This window comes from Lissotriton vulgaris, chromosome 6, assembly GCF_964263255.1.
Source record: "Lissotriton vulgaris chromosome 6, aLisVul1.2, whole genome shotgun sequence".
In the NCBI taxonomy this organism is placed as follows: Eukaryota; Metazoa; Chordata; class Amphibia; order Caudata; family Salamandridae; genus Lissotriton; species Lissotriton vulgaris.
This window is the reverse complement of record NC_141694.1, coordinates 899,022,165-899,043,910: the sequence shown is the minus strand read 5'-3', so window position 1 is coordinate 899,043,910 and position 21,746 is coordinate 899,022,165. Positions and strand designations below refer to the sequence as shown.

The 21,746-nt window shown below is 47.0% G+C and overlaps 1 protein-coding gene across 1 annotated transcript in view; it reads right to left on the bottom strand.

The window, feature by feature from the left end:
• Positions 1 to 21,746, bottom strand: part of BUB1 (BUB1 mitotic checkpoint serine/threonine kinase) — a 1,006,269-nt gene that overhangs the window by 91,135 nt on the left and 893,388 nt on the right. The window contains exon 26 of the mRNA XM_086926890.1: positions 6,180 to 6,323. Coding sequence (XP_086783016.1) covers positions 6,180 to 6,323 — 144 coding nt within the window. The remainder of the gene's footprint in view (positions 1 to 6,179; positions 6,324 to 21,746) is intronic.

Below are 21,746 nucleotides of genomic sequence, written 5' to 3'. Positions count from 1 at the left end.
CAGATGAGCTGCGCCATCACTTTGGTGAACACCCGAGGGGCACTGCTAAGGCCAAAGGGGAGCACAGTAAGCTGAAAGTGCTTATGGCCTAGCGCGAACCGCAGGTAACGCTTGTGTGCCGGCAGGACGGGATTGTGGATATATGCATCCTGCAGGTCCAACACTACCATCCAGTCTCCAGGGTCGAGGGCAGACAAGACCTGAGCCAGAGTTAACATCTTGAACTTCTCCTTCCGGAGGAAGTGATTGACGTCCCTGAGGTCCAGGATAGGACGCAGGCCCTTGTCCTTCTTGGGCACCAGAAAGTAGTGGGAATAACAACCACGTACTACTTCTGGCGCAGGAACGTGCTCAATGGCCCCCTTAGCCAAGAGGGCCGCGACTTCCTGTTGAAGATGTGCCAAGTGATCCGCCGACATGCGTGGTATTAGGGTGGCATGGCTGGAGGGGTAGTCTCGAGTGGGGAGGGAGTAGCCCCTTCGGACCATTTGTAAAACCCACCTGCCCAAAGTGATGGTGCGCAAGTGGGGAGGGTGATGGCGGATCCTGCCACTCACTGGCGTTTGATGGGCCTGAAAGACCATACTAAGAAGGTTTGGAGGCAGTGGTGGCTGGGGTGGAGGTGGACTGACCCGCCCGCTGGCCCCCTGACCCGCCTCAGCGGGTTCCACGTCCGTGCTGAGTCTGTTGCTGAGCAGGCTTGTGGCTCTGAAGCAAACGTGTCAAGGCGCTCCTTCTGAGGCCACGAAACGAGCGAAAAGCAGCAGAAGGCAGAGAAGGGTGCGTGGCGGAAAGGCACAAGGATTTGGCCATAGCTCGTAAGTCCTCAAAGCGCTCCAACGCACCGTCTGCTTTGTTGCCAAAAAGGCGAACGCCATCAAAGGGCATGTCCATCAGGGTGATCTGGACATCCCCAGAGAAACCAGTAGTCCTCAGCCAGGCCTGGCGATGCAGCGCCACTGTCGTGGCAATCGCCCTGCCCAGCGAGTCGGCCGTGTCAAGGCCACAACCAATCGTTAACTTCGCTGTGTTTCTCCCTTCAGCAATAGCTTGAGAGAGCACTGTCCGGGCCTCCTTCGGACACTGAGGAAGCACTTGCGCCACCGTATCCCACACAGAGTGGGAATAACGGTCCAAGAGGTATGCTGTGTTCACAGACCGCAGCCCTGAACTGGCGGAAGAAAAAAAAACTTCTTACCGAACTGTTCCAGTGTCTGGGATTCTCTGTCCGGGGGTGAGGAAGGGAATGCGCTTGGGGACGCAGAGGCTTGGGTAATCAAGCTCTCAGGGGTGGGGTGTTGGGAAAGGGAAATGGGGTCGCCCGGAGCAGGGCAATGGCGTCGGGCCACGTTCCTATCGACAGGAGCTCCTGAGCCCCTGCGACAGGAGTCCCTGCTAGACCAGGTGCCCAAAAGAACGTCAGAAAGTGCATCATTAAAAAGCAGCAGTGGCTCCGCAGAGGTAGCTGCCAGCTGAATCACTTTCTGTTAGGAGGTTAGTCCTGACGGCCACTGTAGGGAGTTGGAGGTGGAGAGCCTTGGCCGCCCTACACACCACAGCTTAACTCGAACCCTCCTCCGTAGCCACGGTAGGAGATAGCATGCCAAGGTCAGGAGAGGTATCAAGACCACTGGCATCCCCCAATTCCTCTGCCCAGTCGGCGTCAAACTCACACTGTGCTGTGAGAGGGTCCTCAGACCCCTCGCAGTCCTCCGAAGACTGATGAACAGGCCGAAAATAAGGAGGCTTGTAATAGGGGTATAAAAGCCCCATTCAGAATCGGTTTCGGCTCTGTGTCCACATCAGGGCTGAAACCGGGGACGACGTCGTCCAGGGGCATGGGCGACGTTGGAAGTGGTGCCAGTAGGGTCGTCGGTGGAGGGGTAACAAGGTCAACCGGCGTCGACCGGATACCCAGTTCTGGATCCTTGGGGACCCTGCAATGCCGGGCCGGAGCCGTCAGTGATGCCCGAGCCGGAGCCGCCGACAGTGCAGAGCGAGAGCCCGCAGGGCCTGGCGGGCCATGGTGGACTGAAAATCCTGCAGCTGGGCCAGAGTCGATGAGGGACGCGGGAAGGACGGGTAGGGCAACGGCGACAGCGTAGGCTCTGCCGGAGCCAAGGGGCTGCACCACCCACACCCTCAACAGCGACGGGAAGTCTGAGAGCGATGGCACTTTCTTCGACTTCTTGTGATGCTTCGCCTCTCCTGACCCTCAGTGCGAAGACTTCGATCCCGACGAACGATGGTGGTGGCCCTGCAACCGGTCCCTCGACCTCCCAAGGGACCAGGACCTTGAACTGCGGGGAGCCGACTGCCGGACTTCAAGCAACTTTCAGGACTGCTCCTACAAAGTCTTCGGTGCCATGACCCGGCAGTCTGGGCACGTCTTGGGGTCGTGGTTGCGTCCCAGGCAGTAGAGATACACTCGGTGCGGGTCCGTCACCGACATCACACGATGACAGTCCCCGCAGGACTTAAAACCGGGCCCCCCTATGGTACCAGGATTCGATCGACTCGAAAAACAGAGACAAAAAGGCCTCGAAAAACCTAGTCAAAAAGTGACTGGGGGTATTGCTCTCTTCGGATCTGTGTTTGCTCGCACGGAAAAAGAAAGAACTGACGACAGCGCGCAAGGGCAGCGTCTAAGTAGCTGCGACAACGTTATCTCGGCGACCACAATGCCAAAGACGGACGTGGAGCCGCACAACGACACCTTCCGACACGCAGGGGTACTGCTGACGAACATTTTCCGGATCCAGTCTGACGCCTGGTGGTAATTCTAAGGTAAGGAATCTATCACTACATGTGTCTCTCAGATATTCCTTGCAAGCTTCACCAATCTACATGAGGCTGAAGCACTTGCAGATGGAGTGTGAGAAGTTGGCATGGCATATGATGTCCACTATTCTAGTGGGCACCTTGCACCAGTCAAACGACCCTTATTGATGGTAGGTTTAGACAACCTTTATAGAAAGCTAAACTAGTGGTAGCTGTGGACAGCAGCCTTCAGGCTAAGTCTCTCTTGAATAATCAAATGAAAGTACACCACACAAAGTATATATCAAATATATATGTATTTATTCTAAACACAACGCCTCTAGTCTCTTTATGAAGCTAGAGGCAAAAGTACAAAACAAGAACTTTAAATAGCACACAGTAAATAGCACTGTATATGTTTTGCCCTAGGGGCCTCACAAACTATATACTAAAATAGTGGTATAAGAACAACGTGAGGGATAGAACGTGAGGGATAGAACCGCTGGGGCAACCAGGAACCACCCATGGTAGGGACGCAGGAGACCCACGGGAGACGCGTGCAGTGTCTAAACACAGCTGCAAATCACCATTGACTTCTGTGGAGGAAAAGCAAGTTACAATTTTAAAGATTAAGGACACTCAGGAGTGAACTACGATGGAACCCTTTCAGACTTAGACACTTCGGGAGTCAAGACCCACGGGAGCACCGGAGTACGCGTGTTACCTCACCCAGGGAAGCCGGGTGCATAGGTAGCTTTTGGTGTCGGGTTTCGTCGATTCCAATGGAGAGCTGCAAAAAAGTGCTCCAGGCGACCAGAGGAAAAGTGTCCGGGTGGATCCAAGGGTGGATCGGAGATCTGAAGAACCTGAAAGAAGAGGGGACAGAGTCTGGGTCACTAGCCCGTGACCAGGATGGCTACAGGAAGATGCCAGTCGATGTCGGGTACTTTCAAGTGAAGTAGGTGAAGCTAGAATCTTCAGCCACGAGGACCAGGAGTCGTTGACGACGACCAGGAGCTGGATTTGAGCTGTCCCACGATGGATGTCGAGTGCTGCAGCGTCAGAATCCGGATTGGACCCAACATGCCTTGGCAACAGCAAAACACGCAAGAAGACAAGATTGGCTTTGGTGCAGACCAGAAAAGCCTGAGGGACTCACCCTTTGGAGGGGAGTCAGGGCACGTCTGGAGCAACCAGGAAAGCCCAAGAAACAAAGGATTGTCCTTCGTGGGGACCCACTAGCCAACGGACTAGAGATCGTGAAGGAGCCACGAGCTGCGGTGAAGAAAGGGGACTCACGGGTCACTCGTGGAGTGCTGGCCTCTCAGCTTCGGTGCAAAAGGTGCTCGGGGCAAGGGCAACAAATAGCCCAATGCACAATTTCGGGAAGTAGGTGTAGCTTCAAACTTGCAGGATGTCCAGGAGTTCCAGTCCCACGTCTCTCGTGACGGTTGCGGGTCCCAGCTTCGCTGGGATCTCGTGTCATCCTCAGAGATGTCTGGAAGTCCGTGTCCTGTGTCGCAGATTCTTCGGGATCCGGCTGGAGCCTCGAAAATGCAGACCGGCAAGATGCTCTCATGTGCCTGTTTGAACAGGGGGTCACACCTTGACCCCAAGGGAGATTTCTTCCGTCTTCCAGTCGATATTGAATGTCGAAGGTCCAGGATTTCATCTTCAGAGTTTCGTCCAGGGTAATCTAAAGTCCTAGGGACTGGGTTCCTATACTTATACTAAGATTAGGGGATGGACTAACTCTAAGGTCCCACCTATGGCAGGACCTGGGGAGGGGGTGGTTACACCCCTTCCCCTTTGTTCAGTATTGTGCCAGAGCTGGGGCTGAGTGCCCCAGCAACTGGTTTGAACTGGGAAATGCATGGAGCACCTTGTGTGCCCCAGGCCGTGTCTGAAAAGCATTCACTGAATGCAACCCACCCTGCCCCAATACACTAAAGCCTGTCTGGGGAGGTGTTTGACATCAAACACGACATGTTTTGATAAAGGCAAACCAAATTTAGCATTAACCGCGAGGATTATAATGCAATTACGAGTATATGGTATGGCTATATCATAGAACAGCTATAAGAAAGGATTTCCGAAAGCTGCAGAGGGGCTCAGATCATGCTAGGGCACCCTCTCACACAAAACCAAGCACTCTGCTTTCAGGATTGTCAAGGCCTGCCATAGGAGTGACTTATAGGTTAATATATGTCTTAGGGCCAGATGTAGGTGGCTAAATACCGGTCGGTAATGCCGAAATACAGTAAATTTCAGCGTTACCGACCGGTATTTAGCCATTCCTAATGTAGGTAAGGAATCGGTAGGTAAGGAATCGGTAAATAAGGAATCGGTAAATACCGATTCTTTAATACAGATTCCTTATTGCTCTTGCATTTAAGGAATCGGTAATACCAATTCCTTGAATGCAATGTAGGAAGCACATTAAAGAGTGCTTTTGAGCCTTAAGAAATCGGTAATTACCACCAACTTCAAGTTGGTGGTAGTTACCGATTTCCTTTAAAAAAGCACTTTTTTGCTTTTTTAAAAGTGCCATGTGGCACACATCCATGCCCTTAGGGCATGTATGTGAGCCACATGTGCACACATGCACATTTCAGGGGTGCAACAGGGTGTCCTTTGGACACCCTGGCACCCTTGAGATACCTCCCGGCATTACCGATTCGGTAATACCGAATCGCTAATACAGAATGTCTTCAAATTCATTCCTATGGGCCTCCAAGCGCATAGAAATGAATGGGTAAGTATTCCTTATTACCGAATCTCAATTACGGATTCAGTAATAAGGAATATTAAGGATTCAGTATTTTTTACCGAATCTTTACCTACATAGGAAATACCAATTTCTTAATACCGAATCGGTAAAATTCGGTATTAAGAAATCGGTATTTCAGATTTACCTACATCTGGCCCTATATGTATATGTAGTTACAGGTATACTATAACTCAGTAAGGGGTGTTTACACCGCCATACCCAGGCTGCAAGTGCAGACCTGTGGTGTCATTTTGGAAGGCTTACCAGGGGTGGCATAATACATGATTCAGCCCCTGGAAGGCCTCTGTGGTACCTATGCCCTTGGTACCTAAGGTACCATACACTAGGGGCTCACAAGGTAACTCAGTAACCAATCTGTGATGTACCTAAGTACATGGTATCAATTTAGAGAGAGAACAGCTAGGCTGTGGTCCTGATTAGCAGGGCCACAGCCAGACTAACGTCAAAAAACCAGTGAAGCACAGCAAAAAGTGGGGGTGACCAAAGGAAGCAGACCCTACTCTCCTACAAGGAGCAAGGGTGCGCAATTTAAAGAAAATGTCATGACTCAGACATCCTTTCAACAGGTTGTCATACATATGTAGCTGATAAAACTTTAATCAACCCGCTCCGAAATAGGAAACATTACCTAGTTTGAGATCCATCTTCGGCTTCACAGCAGGAAGATTCGATGGCCAATCATAGTAATCGGGCATTAAGCTCAATGCCTTTGGCAGTCTTGAGAGAAGGCGGTTTATTAAATCATCATCCCAAGGGTTTTCAATAGTTATATCTGTAAAGGTGAAATAAAAATCTCATCAGAAGTCACACTTAAACCTATCAGCTAAAGTTTCAGAAAAGGGGTAACGTTGTCTTATTGCATAGTGATTGGATTTATATAGCGTTTACTACCCAGAACGAGGCACTAAAGCACCCAAGGTTAGTGGTTTATCCAATGGTTGATTGTTGTGTATTGGGATTAGTCTTGTACGCAGGGCTGGCTTTAGGGCAGTGCGACTGCACTGGGCGCTGACCTATTGAGGGGGGCACCGTGACCTCTAGGGGGGCGCTGAGATTAGCAATATCTTATGATAGAAGAGATGAGGAGCACTTTTGCAGGTGGCATGGAGAGAATCCGAGGAGGCGGTAATCGGACGTGGGGGCGCCGAAAGTGACTGTCACGCTGGTTGCCACCAGCGCTGAGGCCAGCCCTGCTTGTACACGCGCCCCCCCCCCCCCCCCCCCCCCCAAAAGGAAATGATTCCACACCATTTGTCCTAGTTTCTTTGTAGGGATTAGGGGATTAGGTTAAGAAGAGTTGGGTGTGATCATTAGTGGGCTATGTGCTATTGCAAATGGTTGCTAGGACGAAGAGATTGTCTAGATAAGAATAGGTATGGTTAGATCGTACTGATAGGGGTTCAAATGCGGTGAGGATACGGCTCATGAAATGAGGTGTTGACAATTTGGATAAATACATTAAATGGTTAAGTTAAACATAGTAGGGTATAGCCAGAGAGAGGAGGCATGAAGGAAAAGAAGTTAAGGTGAGGTCATTTAAAAAAAAAAAAAAAAAAAGGGAGTCCAGGCCAGACTCTCCTGCTCTGGATTCAGAATAGAGTGGGAGGAGGGTTATTGGATGGCGTGCAATATGAGGATGTAAAACTGTTAACAAAAAAACCCTCTAGAAATAAACATTTTCACACAATGTAGTGCTATGGTATTTTGATGCACTAAAATCACACTAACGCTGCTATGATAAAGGCCACTATCGGTTAGGGTAGGGCCTTTAACAGGTTTTGAATTCTTTCCAATTCTGGTTCGCATATTTGCTGATTTTCGATATGTGGCTAAGTCTCTTGCTCGTTCCATTTGCAAGCATATTCCCTTATACATTTATCTCTTCTAAAGGTTCTTTCTTTAATAGACTCGACTGTCTCGTGTTATTTGCGTCTCATCTTCTCTTTTTTCCGCTTTAGATATGCTTGTTCGCCAAGTTCTCTTCTTACACGCTGTTTTGTGCTATCCTATGTAGGCGCAGTGCACCATACAGAGCAGCACTTTCATGATGAACACCAGTATGGTTTTTGTACATTCTGGGCATACTGTCCACCCTCTTGACACTTTGTAGCAATAGACCTGCACATGCGTTAATTACCAAAGAGCTAATTTTATAGTTGGAACCTCTAAATAATGTTCATGTGATATCAATTGGCAAGAAAAATAGCAATGGTAATGAAGCCCAACACAATATCGTGATCAATGGAAATACCCATTTACTTGAAAGCAGTACTGGACCAATTTAACTTCAGCCAAAAGAAATGACCCCCTACATCAATAGGGTACCAGGGCAGAGTAAATACAATATGTTAAAGCCCCCACCCGCCCCAGTCTTCTCATAATTTCCTCTTTCAATAAAGAAAAGAAATATGGTTATATATGCTCAGAAAGACTCATTCTATGTATATGCAAGTTTTTTTTATAAACTGTTTCAGCTTCACATTACATATAATATTACATACTATGCATGAAATGATTAGCAAATCAAAACAAAACATTGCGCTATGTATCACATAGCCTCATACATTACATAATGAAAAAATAATCTGCAGATCAGTACCAACAGACATATTCCTGTAAAACCATTAGGTCATGCTCACGATCATACATCCTACACAACATCTATCACTCCCTTCCACTGCACCATAACATTCTAATAAAAATATATGTATGTCGTACACAACCACCCTCATCTCCCTCCCGTCGGAGCTGGAACAAGGCCACCGAAGAACGTCTTGTTTATTTTGTAGCGGGAATTCCGTTCTCCTACAGAACTGTGCGTAGAGACCTGGAACCTCGGTGAATTAGGATGGCCCAAAACTCACCTCAGTACCCAAAATCCCCTTACCGAGCTAGCTACAGTGTCTCATTGGTCATAACAAACTCCCAATGTTTAGACAGACCAGAACATGAACTTGAAATACCTCAGGTATCGTGGAACACATGAACACTCTTTCGTTATATAATCATTTCAAAACCAGAACGTGGAGTAAATGAGGACACGTGCATATTTGAAATATTTATTTACTAATGCAGAGTTCTCAAACGCAGTATCTTATATAACACTAGCAAACATATTATAAAAAACAAAGTTATTAGCATAGTCACTAGTCCATAGAAAGCAAACGGTGACAGCATACTAAGATGCTGTAATGAATAGGAATTTACAATACCTAATTCTCACCCTTCCCTATTTAGCATAATATTTTATATCTATGAAGGTCTCATTTGGGTTTTAGCAGGGCTGGCCCATACCTCAAAATCTCAGTGGCAGGAGGATCACATCATCTTCCACCAGCTCTCTGCATGCGAAGCACACCAAGTGTGTTTTTGTGCGTTCAGCACAACAATATAAAACTCGCCTAGAGACAGATTTTGGCAGCAGCATGTGTGTTATGTCTATAGGGGTGCGAAGATCAGACCTTACAACAACACTGGGTTAAGTTATCCGTGTAGCCTTCAGCACTCACTGTGCAGACAGAGTGCAGAACAAAACTGATATCAGAGCAATAACATTATTTCCCTAGTAAATCACGAAGCTCTTTTGGGTTGAAAGCTAAAACAACAATTATGTGTTGTGTGCAAAAGTGAAGCAAGAATGAAAACGGCGTGCAAAAATTTAATAAACTCATGCTAACTTAACATAGTATGTAGAAAAGAAGTAGCTATATGACCCCCCCCCCCCCCCCCCCCAATGTTCAGAGCACTGTCAGAAATCATGTAAAGTAAGAACCAGGAAGGGGTGTAACCTGAAAACAGAGTTCAAATAATAATGAGCTAATCTATTCTCCAAACGTATATATAAAGGCCTATAGGGGCCAAGCGCAATTGTTCCAACCTTTGAAAATATAAGTCAATAGGTCTGGGACGTATAAAAAATTTCATATAAGAAAAAAGGCACTGTCCAAAAATATAAACCTGCACGTGCCGAAATAAGTAAAAAACTCCATGGCATCTCACGATAGAACTGAATATGCAAAATATGCAGCCACAGCCTCCAACATGAAATCACTGTCATCATCCGAAAACAGTTCAGCCATCCAATTAAGTAGTGGGAAGGAACATACATGCTGCTCCAGCACTGGATCCTCTAGCATCATCAGAGGACAACTCGTGGGTTCTCAAGAAAGCTCTGTGCCAAGAACTCATGCGCCGCTGCCAGTATATCCCAATGACCCATTAGTCCATGCATCGCTGCCAAGGCCATAATCCTTTCGCTAGAACAAACCAACTCGTGAGCAACTACGGGGCTCATCAGATGATTAAAATCGACGTCAGGAGACACCGTCAAGCAGAGACACAAATCAAGGGCCCAGTCGAAATCGCAGCTCAGGCAATGAAACACAGGCTGGACACATGTGAAATAGGAAAATCGAAACGATAATCCAAACGCCGTGCTCAAAGTCGCAAGCGGCAGGGTGCCATAATAATCAAGCATCCGGTTGCGCAACAGTGACAGGAGGGGCTCTGCTGCTCCTAACGCAGGATGGGCATCCATGTTTAATAAAACAAAATATCACCAATACGCCTGCAGCTAAAGCCAGCAAGACAGGGAAGCCACCAAACAAACTCAAAAAAATAGAATGAAAGAAAGCAGGGATGACCCCAAATATTTTTTCAAATGAAGTCACAAGACCGCTGCTAACTAATTTAAAAAAGTGAGCAAGGCCGGAAGTGGAGGAGGCATTAAAGATTTGATGAACCAGCTCGCTGAAATGTAACGGTTAATCAGTATTTAAAAGCGCCTGCACCTCTGTGCGTGTGTTAGCTATGTGAAGGACGAATGTTTCTCGGGCCGAACTCAGGGCCACCTCTTTCTGAGACAAAAGGGCTCTTATTCTAGTCATACCATTGAACTCTGCCTTCAAGGTTGGGATGAATGAATGAATGAATGAATGAATGAATGAATGAATGAATGAATGAATGAATGAAAGAATTTATAGAGCGCACGGTGGCCAAACGGCTTCCTGGCGCTGAGAGCTCTAGTGAACAGGACAGGGCCGAGTAAGTTAGCAGGGGTAGGCCTGGGCAAACAAATGTTTTTAGCGCTTTGCGGAAGTGTGAGAAGATGGGGATAGAGCGCATAGAGAGAGGGAGGGAGTTCCAAAACCGGGGCGCAAGGACAGAGAATCTAGTTCCACCAGTGCGAGTTTTACGGAAACGGGGAACAGTGAGGAGGGCAGAGGAAGATGATCGGAGAGTGCGAACAGGGGTGTGGGTAGAGATCAGAGAGTTGATGAACGCCGGCGCAGAGCGATCAACAGCCCGGAAGACAAGGCACCCTAGTTTGAACAGGGATCTCTGCAGGATAGGTAACCAGTGGAGAGATTTGAGGATAGGAGTGATATGGTGAGTTTTGGGGAAATTAAAGATGAGACGGGCAGTCTGATTTTGGATTGCTTGAAGACGGCGAGTTTCGTAGGCAGGGATACCAGGGAATTGGCTTGGTAGTTTGGTCTGCCCTGTTCCCATGATGCACTGGGCCAGGGACAGACTGATTTGCATATAGCTAGGTTCTGAGCTGGGATGGTGCAGTGAGATAAATAACGGTGATGGATCAAGCCCTGATCTTTGGACGGGGTAAGAGTGGTCTGCTTAATTCAGACACTCTGTTCATCACCACCCCCTTTTCTGAATCGTTTTTGGCCACTATAGGTGTGGCAGGGTATACTCAGACATGAGTCCCTTTCTCACTGCACCATCAGGATTCAAGCAAGCCGGGCCGAAGACGGCTGAAATGCCAGAAACCGGTCCACTCTGTTCATCACCACCCCCTTTTCTGAATCGTTTCCATAATCAAGGCGGGAAGTGATGAGGGCAGAAATGATAATTTTAAGAGAGTCAAGGGAGAAGAAACGGGAAATTTTACGGATCAGCCGGAGGAAAAGGAAGCAAGAGGACACTACAGCACTGACCTGGCCGTGCATAGACAGGTCCTGGCTGCCCTTAATGCCCAACGTTTTAACGGAGGGGACGGGGGTGGGAGGGGGACCAAGAATAGGGGGCCAAAAAGCGGGGGACCAAGGGCTGGATGAGCCGCCAGTCAGGACAAGCTCAGTCTTGTCTGGATTGAGCTTGAGGTGATTGGCGCTCATCCACCCAGAAATAAAAACCATAGTGGAGCGGAAAAAAGATAGGGAGTGAGAAGAAGAGGAGAGATCAAAGACGAGCTGGAGGTCATCTGCGTAGTTATACACAGAGACCCCCAGCTCGAGAAGAGAAGAGATAAGGGGGTGAATGTAAAGGTTGAAAAGGAGAGGAGAGAGGGAGGAACCCTGGGGGACCCCACAGGGCACCGGGAAGGGGGGGGGAGCAGAAAAACCGGGGAGGTGGACAGCTTGTGAACGTCCTGTTAGAAAGGACGTGATCCAGGAAAGGGCAGGGCCCCGAATGCCCGCTGCGCTGACACGGTCAAGAAGGATGTTATGATCGACCGTGTCAAACTCAGCGGACAAATCGAGGAGAACCAAAGCTTGAGGGGAGTTGGTGTCAGCCTTAGCTTTCAGCTCGTCGAGGACGGCGAGCACCACTGATTCGGTCGAATGGCCCGAACGGAAACCTGCTTGATGGGAAGCAAGGAGATGGTTCTGCTCGATATAAGAAGAAAGACAGGAAGTGACATAGCTTTCAAGAATTTTAGCAAGATAGGGGAGAAGGGAAATAGGTCTGAAGTTAGAAGGGAGGGAGGAATCAAGACCAGGTTTTTTAAGAATGGGGGAAACAATAGCAGATTTAAATGAGGAAGGAACCAAGCCCGTAGAAAGAGAAGCATTGAGAAGGGAAAGAGGAGTGGCAGGACAAGAAGAAATGAGGATTTTCAGGATGCGAGCGGGGGCACAATCGGTAGGAGAGCCAGACTTGATTTTTGTGAGCAGAGCTAAGAAGGAGTCCAAGGAGAGAGGCGGAAAAAAGGAAAAGGAAGAATTAGACGCAGAGGGGGCAGGAAGGAGTGAAGTGAAGGGAGTGATAGAAATGTTGGATTTAATTTTGACGATCTTTTCAAGAAAGAAGTCGTTAAAAGAAGAGCAGAGGGCTTGGGAAGGAATAAAAGTAGGACAAGCACGATCAGAGGTGGCCAAGTTATTAACCAAGGAGAAAATCTCTTTAGATTTATTAGCAGATAAGGCTACCTGCTCAGAAAAGTACTTGGTCTTGGACACAAGAATGGCTTTCTTGTACTCTTTAAGGAGAGATTTGTAATTAGCCTTGAGGTCGGGGCAGTAGCTACGGCGCCAAAGGCGCTCAGAGCGTCTAAGTTCCAGCTTGAGGACCTTGAGCTCAGAGTTAAACCATCTGTGGGCCTCGTGAGGACGAATGGACTTGACTAGTTTAAGAGGGGCGACTTGATCACAGGCGGAACATAACCAGTTGCTAACTGCAGCGGCCTGTAAATCAAGGGGAATGCCTTTGAGATCAGGTGAGGAAGAGGCAAGGGAGTGAGAAAGAGAGAGCAGGTCCGCGCGATTCCAGCTGCGTGCAAAAACGTTCTTGGGACGTGAGGATTTATGAAAGGAGCCAAGGTTGATAGTGAAGAAAATAAGGGAGTGGTCGGACCAAGGGCAAGGAAGAATGTTGGGGGGGCGGGGGGGGACTATGTCCTGGGATGCACGGCCAGATGGAAACATCTGAATTCCCATGCGTAGGGGGATACAGAACGTTTTTGCAGCACACAACACGTTCTGATACAGTTACCACATAAGCGATACCAACAATTAAACCACAACACTCCTCGTTAATCAACAGCAAATAACTACCATTTGCCAGAAGTGTAAACGTGGGAACAATTGCGGGAACAGGAGTCCCTTTTAACACACAGGCTAAATTAGGTCGTTCCTGGTTACAGGAACCATGTAACTGGATGTGTCTGCATATTAATGAATGGTCAGGGGACTCAGTGCATTCTTCCCCATTAAGATAAACTTCTTTATTGTCTTTCAGGCACCTATATGTGAAAGGAAGAGACCATGCCTCATGGAGGAAGGCACCACCTAACGGTTCATATCGCCCTATTGCAACATATCGCATACAATTAGTGAATTTGTACAAGGCGAATGGTAATGTAATTAATCCGTGGATAAGCCACATTGCATCAGTGGCCTCAGCAACAGAGAACGGTAAAGATTCCAACCTCTCAATGTGTAACATGGAAAATGATGCATCACGCATTGAAAGCATGCGCTGTTTGTCAGTCAAATTAAACGGGGAAAAGAGGGAGGACACGTTCATGTAATTCCAGGGCACACGGCCAGCCTTAAGAGTCTGCAGAGTCCACGCAAACTGCATTACAGAACGCAATTGATTCTGGCCATGGTATAAAACAGATACCTCATCATCTACAATATCAACCACTGAAGAAACAATATTATTCAACGTGTATATGCGGGAAGAAAGCATGTTAATACTGTTATCGACAACTGCAAGCACCTTTTCTAAATTAGCTTGATCAATAGCCCTCAGGCGCTTAGCAGCCTCAATTTGTGAAAGCTTCCAGATTTCATTGTAAACAGCATAAATCCAACGTTTAGATCTACCGCTAGCCGGGCCCTTTATAAAATCATTTAGATCCACATCATCAGTTAGCTTAGATAGATGTAATTTAACAGCAGCTAATGTAGAACGTTGTAACCAATTCTGACATAATTTGCCAACTGAGTATGTTGTAACAGTGTGGTCATGATCAAAACGTGGATCAGGCCTGACTTGTGTAAAACCTTCAGTTAAACCCATAATGCGACGCTGGCAAGAGTCAGAGCTTCTGTGCCACAGCAGCCAACCCCTTGGATCAAAACTGGATACATTAAAGGATGCATTATGTAGTAATGTTTGCAACTCTCAAATGGAAAACTTTGTGAAATTATTCCAACCGGAATATTCTTCCAAATCAGGGACAGCAGGGGTATTTAACTTTTTTGAAGTAGCCAATCCAAAGCACGTTGTCTGAGAAATAGTAGAATTCAAAAACAACATGTGATTCGGGATGAGACATGCACGGTGCAAAGCCTCAGTGCCTTGTACCTGCCAACTTTTAGAACCCCAAACCGATTTAAGGTCAATGGTTTCCTTCCATAGCTCGTAGCCCTCTACAGCTAACTTTTCTAGAAAGGACTTCGAATCCAATAATTTAGTATCGGTAAGTCTAACTTTGGACATGGGCTTCTGTGTCATCTTAAAATAAAAGGACTCAGGACTTGATTGATTAAAGTCGGTAAAGTAAGTGTACTTCTTCATAAATGTACTGGAGCTGCCTTGTAATGGTGCTGGGCAATGTTCCCACTGTGTGTAATTTACAGTACCCCTTCTGGCACTTGTTTTATGCAGAAAATGGTTACCAAAATGTTGAAAGCAAAATAAATCACCATAATTAGCAGACTCTAAATATAAATCTTCAGCATCAAAGGCAACATAATATTTTAAATCAGAGAATAATGATTCTACGGCCTGAACATTCCAATCATCAGAAAGTATGTTTTGTTTTACCACATCCCCCATGTTCACTCTCAGTACATTTGGGACATTAACCACTTCAGTGGGGCCATGAATTTGAAATTTAACTGCATCCCACACAATCCCATCAAGAACCGGCCAAGCTGTGATGTTAACAAAGTTCAAGTCTCTTTTCAGTCTGTGTGCAGAATGTGAAGAGGAAAAGGGGGCCAAAGTTCCATTAAGATGCCGAATGCATGTTCTCTCCTCAACATAGTGTCCATCCATGAGACGGAAAAAATAAAACAAAACCAAATGACATAAAAAGGTAAACTGAAAAAAGTACTAGCAAAATATATGTCCAAGGGGGAACCAAAAAATGCTTCTTGAATAAAGAGGCATAAATTGCACAACGTGAGGGTTTTGTCGAAGTCACTGAAGCAAAGTCAAATGAGAATCTTGAGTCTGTGGCCAAACGTGTTTGTAAGTCAGGCATCGATAAATCAGCAGGATAGGCATAATCGAGGTCATCAATGTTATTAACGGGGAAAGTGTTCAGTAAAGGATTGGAAATGACAGGCATCTCGAGGGCCACTTCTGGCTCAGCAGCTGCAGTAATGGCCAAAACAGAATTTCTCACCATCGAAGGACAGGAGACTGCCGGTGTCATGCTATGAAGAATCGGCCACCCTGTGTATCTTGACATTGTCAATTGAGATAAACCTGTTTTCCTTACGACCTGGAAGTGGTGGTAATAGGACTGTTCTCGTGCCCTTCACTCCAAGAACGGGGACCGGTGCTCGATAGGAAGGACCAAATTCTTTCTTGTTATCGATCTTCTCTCGAACCAGTTCTCCAACTTTGGGTAGCCAGCCAACTACCGGGATCTGCAACGCATCATCCGATGTGAAGGGCAAATGTTCCTTTGCAAGACTGTCTCTGGTCTTTTGTAGATCCTGTAAAACATTGCAATGTTCATCTACGTCAAAGGCCGTGGCTTGAGCGACGCAGTCTATACCCTCGAGGTCAGGGACATACATCTTGATACCAAAGAGCGCTTCGTACGGGGTCCACCTACGCAGAGACCTTCTAGGGAGATTATTAAGAGCACGCTGCACGCCATTGAGATGGGCCAGCCAGTTTCTGCCAGTGCCCATAACTCGAACTGTCAAAGATTGCTTTAAGTCACGGTTCATTCGTTCCACTACACTATTACCCTCAGGTCTGTATGGAGATGAAAACTTGACTTGGACCCCCAACGAAACCATAGCATCCTTATACGCCTTAGAGGCGAAAGCCGGACCCTGATCCGAATGGAAGGTACCACAGGCAAAAATCCCTACAAAGACATGCAAATCTCTTATGACAGTCCGTGAATCAGCGCTGCGATGGGGCCATACCCACACAAAGCGTGTGCATGAATCAACTGCTACTAAGATGTACTTATACGCAGTATCAGAAGAAAAAGGACCACAGTGATCTAAATAAACACATCCTAGTTGTTTATTAGAAATGTACAACTGCGTCTGTGGCAGACGCGCAGCAGTTGAAGGCTTAATCTGCTGGCAAATGTCACATTGAAGGACATAATCACACTTCTGTTTGTACAGTCCCCGCCACCAGAATCGTAGTTGTAGCGGAGTTACAGTGGCTGAGACGCCCGCATGCATAGACGCCACACCTTCATGCGCCGCTGTAATCAACGTAGCCCTGCGATCCAAGTTGGGAATCAGCCGTTCCCCAACATCAGGAATTTTCACATAAGGAACCTTGTCGGGGCTTAAGTGGTATGTGTACTTCGAAGGGAACCCCGCAGGATATTTACCTCCCTTCTCATTGGCAGCGACTGCCGCCAAGATATCATCATCTATTTTACTTTTGGACCGTGTAACTGCTGCAACTAAATATTTTGATACTGCTGACTTTGCTGCTTCATCAGCAAGCGAGTTACCGACAGCGTGGACTCCCACACGCTGATGGCCGAGAGTATGAATCACAAGCATACGTGGCAACTGCTCTTTAAGCTCAGCCACTCAGACCCAGATCATTTTATGTTTTATTGTGCTACCTTTGGAATCACAAAATTCATTCTGAATCCAAAAGATCAAGTTCTCATTGTAAGACTGGACACAGTAGTAAGAATCACTTACGATAAGAGTAGTCACCCTAGGATCTGCGTACTCCAATGCAAGCATCAGAGCACGAAGCTCTGCTAATTGTGCACTGCAGTCTCCAAGTGTCTGCGTGTGCACGACACTGGACTTGAACTCATCGTTCACCATGGCACCGACCACAATGGCGCATGCGGAAACGTAGGCATGTTTAGAGCCATGCGCAACCTGCGCCGAACCATCGGTGTAAATGATGCAATGGAAATCCTCCAGGGGTCGCATTACTAAAGGAGCTGGATGAACGAATTCATACTGTAAGTACTCCTGCGACCGTAATGTGGGGTCAAAGATAAACTTGACATCCTGAGATGTCAAGGACGCAGCCCATTGAATCCACCGAGGGTGCAAAGCTTTAGAATTAGGTACACTGGCTTTCGTGACCGCCTCCAAGGCAGGGCACGGCGTAACAACCAACATGCGCTTTCCCTGTGACAGGGCACATTCTTTAAGAATTGCCATCTGTACAGCCGTCAAAACTTTCTCCACTGTGGAAAAGCGCAACTCCGCCGAAGTGTACAAGTGTGACTTGTAAGCGATAGGTACTGTGTCTCCTTCATTAAAAGTCAGGTACGTGAAACCCACCGTCCCAGGGATAATTCTTATCACCAGGTTGGTCTGATTATCAAGTTTCAGTAAGAATTTAGAAGCGAGCAGATCAGCCTGCAAAGACTGCAGTATAGCCGAATGCTCAGGCAGCCAGCATGATTTGGAAAATGATGGTTGTATCAAAGCATACAAAGGCTTGATATGCTGGGCATATTCTGGAATGTAAGTCCTCCCGAAATTCAAAAAGCCCAGTAAAGATTGTAATTTTTTCAGTGTTGTCGGAGGTGGCAATTGTGCGCATTTCTCCAGGAAGAGAGGAGCCAATCCCTTTCCTTCATTGTTAAGCTCGTAGTCCAGAAACAACACTGTGTACTCTGCAATGTGCGATTTTGTAAAGTTGAATTTGTAACCTAAGTTTGCAAAGGTACAAATAATCCCGTTTACTCAACACAGATGCTCCCAAAGTTCGTCGTCTGTGAGATATAGGTCATCCACATACGAGCAAGCATCCGGGTCGATTCTCTCCAAAAGAGAGACTACTCGGGCAGAAAAAATCCCAGGACTATTCTTGTAGCCCATAGGCAAACGCCCAAAGTGTTTTTGGACACCGCCGCAAGTAAAGCTGGTCCATTGGGAACTCAGAGCATCCAATTGGTGGGCATAGAAACCATTAGAAATGTAAAGCGTGGTCTTAAACCGCTTACGCACAAGACTATTTACAAGATCAGAGCCGTGAGTATTCTGTACTGCACAGTTACAGCAATGCAAGTTTAAATGCCGGTAATCCAAAACCAAACGATATGAACCGTCAGGTTTGTTTACAATAAAAAGAGGGTTATTCATCAGTGACACACACGTTTCAATTACACCTTGAAATTCCAATTGGTCAAGGATTGCCGTGACGGAAGCTTTTGCTTCACGTCGTATAGGATATTGAGGTTGAGGCTGCGGCTGAGACCGTAAAGGAATCTCGTGGCTCGGGGACAATTTATCCCAACCACACTGATTGCGGTACACAGCCGGCGCCAGAGCTAGAGCCCACTCTTCTGCAAAATGCAGCTCATCCTCTTTCGAGACTGTGTTCGCGAAACTGGGGAGGATCACCTCCTCTCCTCGCGGAGCTGCAAGCACAAAAGCTGGGGGCCAGTCAGCCTCCGAAAGCAAAATGTCATATGTAGACGAAAGATTTTCCCAAAATACCCCTTTTATGGTTCGTTGTATGTCACCTTCAATTAACAGGACAATTTCAAAAAGTCTATCAGGGGGAGCAACTCTGGTGTCAGCTGTTTCAATGACAACATAAGTATCAGTCGCTGTCACCTTCAGTAGTGGACGGAGCGCCTCTCTCACTATGGTAATCTCCGCCGCACTGTCCAGCAAGGTCAGAGCCCACGTCAGATTCCGAAGCCGCGTTCGCACTATCTGGGGCATATCGATGCACTGTGACTTTCTTCTTGGCAAACTGTGGTCTCCTAGGCGTAGAGCCTTCCTGCTTTTTTGCACCGTTCCTTGGGCGGGGCTGGTCACGTCCTTGCTGGCCACCCCGACCCCTGCCGCCCCCTCCACCACCGGTCGTCGGAGCCGAGGAGTCCTGAAAAGAACGAGGAGAGCATTGGTCAGAAGCCTGAAAACGATCAGGAGTCTTAATCGTCGCGCAAGTCATAAACACGTTCCGACTGCGTAGGCAACGGAGACGCAGGACGAGAAACCTGTGTTTGTTGTTGTTGAGGTTGCTTTCCCTGTTTCTGTTTTTTAGGCCAATTTTGTTTTTTGGACTTGGGCTGAACTTCCGTCTCCGAAGTTTGTCCCTGGGGCTGCTTTTTATCTTTAACAGAAAAAGGCTTAACACCCTTACTATTGCGACCCATGGTTTTATAAGCCGCCACAATAATCTTCGCTAACTGTTGGGGTTTCTCGGCCTCGGGAAGCGCCGCCAACGTTTTAGCAACCTGAAAGTTCACTGGATCCCCCTTGACATTCGCAAGGATCAGATCGCAAACAACATCAAAGGTGCCACACAGGCGCATGCCCAACTCGACCGCAGATTCCGGTCCGTGATCATCTTGAACACGATTAAGGACCGAAGACAGCACGGACAAAGACGGGGTGCCGTAGCACCGAGCATAGACCGCCGCAAAAGTCTTACCCCAGGTCTCACAGTCAACGAGCTCAGGGGCCAAATCCTTCGGCAAACTAAGCGTAAGAATCCGGTGTTTTTCACCAGGAGTCGTATTAGGAAATACAGCTTCCAGCTGGTCAAATTTCTCGGCAAGCCAGAAAGGAAAATCATCCTTTTCCTGGGGCTTCTTGCCCATAACGGCATTGACCATGACAGGACTGATTTTCAAACCACCCTGCCCTGCCGGAAGCGCCGCACCCCCCGGGGCTCCACCCGAAAGATTAAAGCCCATGTAATGCACTAAGGCTCTAATCACGGCAATCGCGACTACATGTAGTCGACGCAGTTCACCCAAGTTACAATTGCCGTGTAGAGGATGAGGAGTAAATCCAGCCAAAACATGCCAACTAGCGCCTGGAATGGACAAAGGACCTAACCTCGGAGCGGTTAATGAATGGGGTAGGGCGCCACCAAACTCCATGCTGCCAAACATCAATAGGTACTTCCTGTGCTCTGTACGGAGTATACTCATTAGGTACAACCGTGGGAGTGTATGTGTGGAATACGCCTGAATTTGCCACCACCGCCGGAAATGTCACCCACGAATAAAAGAGTTCGTAAGGGTAAGCATGTTCCGCACTCACCACCATAATCACAGCCAAGCCTTCAACAGGAACATTGTAAGCCCGCAAATGATCTCGCACCGCAATGCGACTATGCTGCGGAATGTCCACGGCTTGGGCCATGACAGCACAGGAATGAGAAAAAACAAAGTAAACTTTGTAGCACAACTGGGTAGTAATTCAAGGAAACAGTTTTAGTAAGAATCAAGCTTGAAAGGACCTATTTCAAAAATAGGTAGGTTTTCCAACACCACCGTTTACCGGAAACGTCAGTGAAGGGGTTAAGGATTGAATGATATACTACTCGAGTGTCATGATATAAGGCCAACAACGTATGGGCGCCTTGTAGCGGGAATTCCGTTCTCCTACAGAACTGTGCATAGAGACCTGGAACCTCAGTGAATTAGGATGGCCCAAAACTCGCCTAAGTACCCAAAAACCCTTACCGAGCTAGCTACAGTGTCTCATTGGTCATAACAAACTCCCAATGTTTAGACAGACCAGAACATGAACTTGAAACACCTCAGGTATCGTGGAACACATGAACACTCTTTTGTTATATAATCATTTCAAAACGAGAACGTGGAGTAAATGAGGACACATGCATATTTGAAATATTTATTTACTAATGCAGAGTTCTCAAACGCAGTATCTTATATAACACTAGCAAACATATTATAAAAAACAAAGTTATTAGCATAGTCACTAGTCCATAGAAAGCAAACGGTGACAGCATACTAAGATGCTGTAATGAATAGGAATTTACAATACCTAATTCTCACCCTTCCCTATTTAGCATAATATTTTATATCTATGAAGGTCTCATTTGGGTTTTAGCAGGGCAGGCCCATACCTCAAAATCTCAGTGGCAGGAGGATCACATCATCTTCCACCAGCTCTCTGCATGCGAAGCACATCAAGTGTGTTTTTGTGCGTTCAGCACAACAATATAAAACTCGCCTAGAGCCAGATTTTGGCAGCAGCATGTGTGTTATGTCTATAGGGGTGCGAAGATCAGACCTTACAACAACACTGGGTTAAGTTATCCGTGTAGCCTTCAGCACTCACTGTGCAGACAGAGTGCAGAACAAAACTGATATCAGAGCAATAACATATTATTTCTCTAGTAAATCGCGAAGCTCTTCTGGGTTGAAAGCTAAAACAACAATTATGTGTCGTGTGCAAAAGTGAAGCAAGAATGAAAACGGCGTGCAAACATTTAATAAACTCATGCTAACTTAAATCAGTATGTAGAAAAGAAGTAGCTATATGAC